An 8416-nucleotide genomic window follows, 5' to 3' on the forward strand; every position below is an offset into this window, starting at 1 on the left:
AATAATACAAATTTTTGTGAAAATGTACAGTATATATTAGATTTTGTGTATGTTATATATGTTTATTATATTAACTAAGTGTGTTTTTGTTGTTTAATAGTTTTGTTTATTTATTTATTTACTTATCTAATTGTTTATTTATTTATAAATCTATTTATTTTTTCTATTTATTTGTTTATTTATTTATTTATTTACTTACATGTTTTTATTTATTTATTTATTCTTAATTTATGTGGTGGTGTATATATCTCATTTGAATACGTACGATCCTGTATAGAAATTGAAATTTTGTGATTTTTTTCTATCATGTTGTTGTAAATAAAATTAACATAATGTAAACCACTAAAACGCATTTCACAACACACCGTTAAATCGGAAACAACGTCGAACACTTTTTCAACGGAAGGAAAGAGTATGATAAAATCTTTCAGAATGGATGAAGATGCAAGAATCATGGACTAGATTCTAGTTTACGATTTTTAGTGGAAATATTTAAGATGAGATGTCAAATAAGAACAGTTCTGTTGAGAGTCGGCGCTTTTGTTGTTTTAGCTTTATCATTGGGATTAATAGTGAATTTTTCGAGGATGACACGTCATAATTTGATGGATAACAAACACATACAGTTATTGTTTTCAAATGAAATTAATTACACTGACGAAGCAGTGTCTGTTCCAAAGAAATCGACAGATGTTCAATATAAAACTAATTGGGTTATTATAATGGCACTGAACGATGGTTATTTGGATTTCTTTCTGAATTGGTTTTCTTCGTACAAACAAAGCAATGTTTTAGTTCCAATAGTGCTGGTCGCTGAGGACAAAGCCGTTTATGACAAGATTAAAAATTTTCAATTCAGTATGATCACTGTAAAAGAAAGCAATAATAGTGAAATAAATAGTACTGTTGTATTTCAGAGTAGAGCATTTATGGACCTGACGTTAAGGCGTCACACGTATGTTTTAAATCATCTTCTTACGGGAAGAGATGTTATATTTTCTGACACCGATACTGTATGGTTGAAAAATCCAGTACCATATTTTACAGGAGATTATGACATTTGGATGCAGTATGATACACCGGAAATACTGTGCCCGGGAACAATGGCGGTCAAAAGTAACAATGAGACGATCGATTTCTTTAGAAAATTAACTAGAGGGTTAGAAACTTATGCCTATTCTGACCAACCATTTTTGAACGATAGACTCAAGAAATCAAACCTACGCATTAGAGGACTAGATAAAAATTTGTTTCCTTCAGGAAAGCTGTATTTCCAATTCCTCACAAAAAAGCAGAAAGCGGAAGTTGTTGTTGTACATAACAACTGGATTAAAGGTCATGACCGAAAAGTAGACCGATTTAAAAGATTTAATCTATGGTTTAATGACAGGACGATTAAAAAGATAAGAAGAAAGACATAGGCGTTCTTTCTCATGACTTTGATCTATTTTCTGAATGGGTACTTATGTAAATAATGTTTGTAAATAGGCAATCAATATATATGTACAGGTGGGGATACATTGTGTGATTTTTTACTATATTACATCATATTACGTCATTAAAACTAATGTTTTTCCTGTGATTAAATAATAAAAACTCTCCTTTTTTTGCATCTTTGACTGGTTTGTAAAAACATTATTTTAGTTCTATCGTATAGGAAGCGATACTTTACTCTCGAATCTATCACTGGAACCAACCTTTACCGAACAATGAGTGTAATGTTGTTATTTTTTAATATCAAGAAAACAACTGATTGCCCTTGTCAGGCTTTGGAGCCACACAGCCATTAATCCTTAGGTGACTAGTCCGATGTGTTACATATTCGGTAACGCCGCCACACGTCTGGTCTACTACACGAATACACAATCCGACCTGGCTCATTACTTGTGGCAAAGAATTATCACTTTTGGTTCAAGCTGTTTCAGAACAATACAAAATACACCCTGTCAAATACCCTCACATTCAAGTTTTCGCATTATATCAATAAAATTTCAACCAGTACGTACATGGATATTTTACAAAGACGTAAAACAAAAACTACTTACCCTTTGATTTCAGTATAGAGTCAGACCAGCTTATCTTTCTATGTTGTTTTCCCAGGCTTTATACTGTTGGCAGTTTAATTTTCGTATTGTAATAATGAAATCCTTCAAACTTTAATTAACTGTGTGAAATACAAATTTCTGAACAAAAGGAAACATAATCGGTTTGATTGAATATGTACATGAGGGATAATGAAAATGAAGAGGAGCAACATCTCTCACGCCTCCCCCCCCCCAGCACCGGCTTGAGCGGTACTCAAAAGTGTAGAAACAACACTGACGTGAAGAACAAATCTGGGCAAACATGTCATACAAATTATATGGGTAAAAGATTAAAAGGATCAGGGATTCCAATTGAATTAATCATAATCAATAATGCAAACTATATTTATGGTGGGTGATCACGTGACATTTATTACGGTAAAACTGGGTCACCGCTAATTGTGTTTGCTATTTCTTCATTATATCTTTCAATATTTGACTAATAAACATACACCATGTGGCCGGCAAATATTTTCTATGTCCAAAGATACATATTTTGCCTATGTAGCTCTTGTACTTTTCCCGAAACGCTTACGGAAATCGTGACACATATTTCTTTATATATATAGAGAAAAGTTCCTGCAAACATAACTGGAAAGGTAAAGGAACTACAATGTAACGTTATATACCATTGGAATCAGCAAATATTTAGTACCTGGAACATAGTATTTATTAAGTTTAAACAATATTTTATTTCAATCAAATATATATATATACGCAATATACTTACAATCAGATGCAAAAAGGATTGAGTAGAAAGCTAAAAGTTTTTTTTAGAAATTCTCTCCTTGGAATGAAGGGCATAATGACAAATTGTCGTTAATGATTACATTCATATAAAAACAATAATCATATTGTATTCTTGTTATTCTAAAAATTCAATATCTATCAAAGTACAAAAATGATAAAAATGAAAAATAAAGAAATTAAGATACACATTAAGACACTTATTAACATTATTGGACAAAAAATGGTAAATTAAGTGTTTGCTAATTACTCAAATATTGAAAGATATAACTAAAAATTAGCAAAAACATTACCGATGATCCTTTTTACCATAATCAAATTCAACGTGATCACCCACCCTGATATATATACCGGTATATAAAATGAATAAAATGTCAACCTGTACACACATCAATATTTACACTATTTTAAGGCATGTCATATTGCATACAAGCTTTAAACTTAAAGTATCAACCAAATTAGAAATGACAGAAAAAGAGACATGTTATTTCTAAAGCCTACTAACAGGTAAGAAATGTATTGAATTATAATTAAATTATAATTATATATATGTAAATATTTTCTAAATTTGTACTCACCAAAATGTGGTCAAGGTTTTTCCAACATGAAAGTAAAAGAACCGAACCTCAAATTGTGTTAGATAAAGGCATATGAAGTTTTGACAGAATATCCTATGAAGGTTAAGTGCACATACTCAAATTTTGATATACATAATAGTTGAACATAGGTGTAAAAAAGTTGTAACATTTTCAAGAAGATAATTTTACAATTTTGAAAGGTGGAAAGTATTATTAGAAATAAATGAATATGTACAAAGACAATCAATAATCAGAAATGAATTTAGAAAACAAGTTTCATTTCCGCTTTCATCTTTATGTACTGATTGAAAAATATTCTCGTATTTGATATATCAACTCGTTTTTATGTTTAAAATTGATATTTATTGTCATTACCATTGTTGTTGTTGTTGTTTTCTTCATTTTCGACTCATTCTTCTTATGTTCGTCATTATTTTAATTATTATTATTATTATTATTTTAATTATAATTATTATTATTATTATTATTATTATTATTATTATTATTATTATTATTATTATTATTATTATTATTATTATTATTATTATTATTATTATTATTATTATTATTATTATTATTATTATTTTTTTTTTTTTTTTTTTTTTATTATTATTATTATTATTATTATTATTATTATTATTATTATTATTATAAGAAGTAAAATACTGTCATGTGGTGATAAGAATTATAATGAATTTAATGGTAATAATTAGAATGATTATATTAATAATATGTTTCTTAAGATACTCTGGATATCTTTAAATCATGTAAAGTTAATGGTTTATTATCAACCATACCCCGCTGTCGAGGTGCAATGTCTATTTATGTGGATATTATTGAAACAACGGTGCACACAAGATCGTCTGTACGTATTTGTAAAGTAAATAAATGTCTTATTGGTTTAAAAGAAAACATACAAGGAATATCCGCAAACGTATTTCTTAATGATTCGATTTCAACATAAACGTCATTGCTACCACTACCATGTTTGTTAAATAGGTAAGTGTAACTTTGATTTAAATGAATAAATAGTATTATGTGTATTTATGTCAACAAATATAAACAACAAAATATCTAACAGAATAAAACCATTTTCGTTTCATTTCTTGAACCATACTACTTACTACTAAGTAAGTTGAAGTACTAGGAAATAATTGGTATTTATTCTGGTCTTGCAAATGGCAAACAATTATATTTTTAACAAAAACATGGTTGTTGCTTTTCCTGCACCTCAATATTTTGTTATCAAAAAGTAAAAGGAATAAATTTACATTTATTGTATTATTAAGGGATAGTAAATGAAATATCAATTCAAATTTTCCTATTAATTTGTTGATTTTAGGTAAATGAAATCATTGGTCTTTATTCAAGTCACGAGATATTTAACAACAACGTATATTTTTTGCTTTTCCCGCACCTAAATATATCCTCCGCTTTTCCGTATTTTTCTACTTTGTAATCGTACAGTAAAATAAATTTGAATCATTGTATTTATACGGGTCTAGGAGATGTACATGTTTAACAAAATCATGTCTTTTGCTTTTCTGCGCCCAACTACTTTGTTATGTTCAGGTAAAAGTCATATTTTTGTATAATTGTGATAATTTAGGTCTAGAAAATGACTTAACCTAACACATGTGATTTCTACACCTCTTTACTGCACCACCTTACTTCTATGTTTACACTAAAAGAAATTGATTGATATTTTATTCAGCCAAATGGAATTAAAGCAAACAAAACTAGAAAGAAATGTTAGAAAAGTTTAATTATTGTCAGTTGGCTCATAACATGTATCATTAGCAACGGATATACTGATGTCATTATATATGTTAAGATATCTATTGATATTGTTAAGTTTTGAACACAGTTGACAACTAGAATGCTGAATCGTATCCCACTGTGTGTACCCCGGGATGTATTTGTCTTTATTCTTTAAGTATGATGTATACACTTCTTCCCTACTGCTGACATTCATCAAAAACCCGGCTAATTCCTTCACAGATTCAAAGTCTGATGTGTCTATAAAAGTTGACTTGTCAAAGAAATTTGCATATTTAAACCCGCCCCTTACAATAAGAATGACATCTAAACCGTAATAAGTAAAGAACTTTTCTGTTATATAGTCTTCACAGAAACTGTTTTCAAAAGCTAAGTAAAATTTATATTCCTGACTTATTGTTTTCATTATGTAACTTGCATTTTCTCGCTTCCTGTCATGGGAGCATCCCCCAAAAATATCTACATCGATGCCTGCTTTAATTAGACTAGAAACATATTCTTCCCGAAGACTTTGCGTATTGCAATGACTTACAACCCAAGCTGCCATTTTGGTTTTTCTCCTGTAGATTGCTTTGTAATCTAAATTTGAATTACCAATTCGCCTTTGTAATGTTCTTATAGGCCTAAATATGTCAGCATTTAGGCGGTAACTCCAAGACCAATTGAATGAATTTCTGAACATTTCATCCCTGAACCAAAATGTTGAGATACGTGATGGGGGTTCCATTTGAAAGAATACCCATACTTGATCAGAAGAACGATATTTGAAAACAGAAGATATATTACTAGGTAGCTCTTCTTTAGAGTTAAATACGAGTGCATCTGACTGTCTGGTGTGATTCTGGTACTCCGTCATCTTACAGTTTTGGTTCACACATCGATAACGTAAAAAGCTGTTTACGCTTGGTATATTAAGCCAGTATGGCTTGTTGATCCACGATATAACATATTTCTTTGTTGATCGACTTTTTGCAGGTAAGGTGAATACTGATAGATCTACAAATCTTCTATCATCATGATCTGACGTTGCCGATCCACCTTTGTCCTTATCAATTTCTTTTATATTTGGTTGAAGGTCCGTCTTATTTCTGGTTTGCCCATTGGTGCCAGTGAATAGTGTTATATCTCTACATTTTGTCAGAAAATCTGGTAGGTATACAACGGTAGATATTGTATAAACAACAGGAATAAGACTTATCAGAATAACCTTTCTTTGCTTTGAGTTGAACCTGCAACTTAAATTACACAAAGGTTATACATAAGGTCTTTTTTTTCGCAAGGAATGTTTATTGTGTGCAAAACATCACTCACGATTTATTTTTATTCCAAGGAAATGTATATTCTTCAGTCTTAAAACATTTCCAAGTTTGTCGTCCGATATTTCAGATTTCAACACCTCTAAATTTGTTAAACTTATATAACTCTATAATTGCTTGTTTGTTATTTTTTTAGTTCTTAAGTTCTGTATTTGATCATATGCAGTGTGTACGGTTAACTACAAAAACAATACGCTTTTGAAAACCAAGAGAGTGTTCTAAAGAAGTTAGAGAATTTAGAAATATAATAAAGAGAAAATTGTTTAATGGATTTGAAATTATTTATGTTCATCAGTCATTACTATACTCCCTATTTGCTGATGCTTGAGAAACGAAATTCAAATCGCAAGTGAGTGGCAAAACTCATTACAATGAGTATAACCGGATGTGCTAGTAAAAAACATCCTGGGGAACCAAATGCTAATCAAAGATACCAGATGCAGGTATTATTAAAATAGTACTTTTAAAATGGTACTCCTAAAGGAAGGTCAAAGGTAATTTCATTATATACATGTATACCTCTCACTGCTTTATAAAGGGTAGAGATGTAATAATAGCCAAAACAACGGCACACAGGATAACAGCTCAGTGGCATGGAATGCGATTTTTGTTTCTACCTTGTCGTATTTGATCAGATTATTGTGAATAACATATATATATGGAAGAATATTAGCAAATGCACATCTATATAAACAAATGCATTTGAAAAAAAAAGTAATTATATCTTATAACAATCCGTCGACTGCAATAACAAGACAAAAGACAAGCAGTTGGACATCGTAGGATTGGCTGCCAAAATTTGCTGAGGCCGGTGATAAGGAGCGTGGACATAAATTTGTTAGCGCTCACGACTGCCGTTCGTGAACAGGCTCAATCAACCCTGCAACATTTTGTTTTTCAATCATGCTGTTAAATTTGAGTTTTTAATGTTTCAATTTTTTACAAGAGATATTAGACAGTGAAACATATCTCAAGTCACCTAGCACGCTAGCGCCCGGATAAGCGTTGTTCGGTCCTCAATATTAAAAGTTTTGGAATCATTGAATCCAGCCAAGGACAAGACAAGTATAACAAGCAATGAGGTAAATGAAATATCGGGCAATTGTTTGCATTTTACACTTGCTGTTAAAGGTTGATGAAATATATAATTAAAGAATTTGTTGTCGTTTTGCTTTTTTTAAATAAATTGTCTCTAACATTTAATGAATATACTCTAAAAAAACTAACCTGCACTTCATTATTCTGTTAAATCCTTTTTCCTTTTATATATTTTACAAGTCTGCAACACCAATTAAAACACTCTTTATTTTTATCAGTTCTTCAGTAAAACATACACATTATGATAAGGAAAAAAAACAGAATCATTATTTCGATATCACAAACATATACGTTACCACAATTATACAATAATATATTAAAGTTTCATTTATGTAAACAAGCTTTCTTACTTTCTATTACCTATTAAATAAGGTTAAATTTTAACACATTTTAGATTTGATATACTCACGACCTGATATATAATATTTATTTGTTAAATTGGAAAATTTTATAGAGAAGTTCAATGAAAAATTTGAAATATGTCACGTATAACTCGTCGTTGAATCTCTTTTTATATATTCAAACATGTTTTTAATTTATGCATAAAATTTCGTTGTGCTGTTTTCTTTCATATTTTTTTTTCAAAATGTTTATTTTGAAATGTTTTAAAGACATAATCTGGTATCATTTTATCTAAAATAATTCGGAAACAATAATAAAATAAATATAAGATCATTATAACGGGATAATTATATAAAATTATCGAGTTTTGTTTGGTGTTGCACTTGTATTACTATTCATGTATATATAAATGCTATCGAATAGGATAGATAATTTTATTGACGTAAACAGTACAGTTTTTTGTCATACAATT

At 29.6% G+C, this 8416-nt stretch overlaps 2 protein-coding genes across 2 annotated transcripts; one reads left to right on the forward strand and one right to left on the reverse strand.

Moving 5' to 3' along the window:
• Positions 1-587: 587 nt before the first annotated feature.
• On the forward strand, positions 588-1421 carry LOC132759683 (uncharacterized). The gene has a single exon (XM_060751497.1). It carries the CDS (start codon positions 588-590, stop codon positions 1419-1421), a length of 834 nt encoding a protein of 277 aa, XP_060607480.1.
• Positions 1422-5171: 3750 nt separating this feature from the next.
• On the reverse strand, positions 5172-6435 carry LOC132759680 (alpha-(1,3)-fucosyltransferase fut-5-like). The gene has a single exon (XM_060751494.1). The coding sequence runs from the start codon at positions 6042-6044 to the stop codon at positions 5172-5174; it is 873 nt and encodes a 290-aa protein (XP_060607477.1). The 5' UTR covers positions 6045-6435.
• Between the last annotated feature and the right edge of the window lie 1981 nt (positions 6436-8416).

Source organism: Ruditapes philippinarum, unplaced genomic scaffold, assembly GCF_026571515.1.
Source record: "Ruditapes philippinarum isolate M1 unplaced genomic scaffold, ASM2657151v2 ctg3409_1_1_1_1, whole genome shotgun sequence".
Lineage (NCBI taxonomy): Eukaryota > Metazoa > Mollusca > Bivalvia > Venerida > Veneridae > Ruditapes > Ruditapes philippinarum.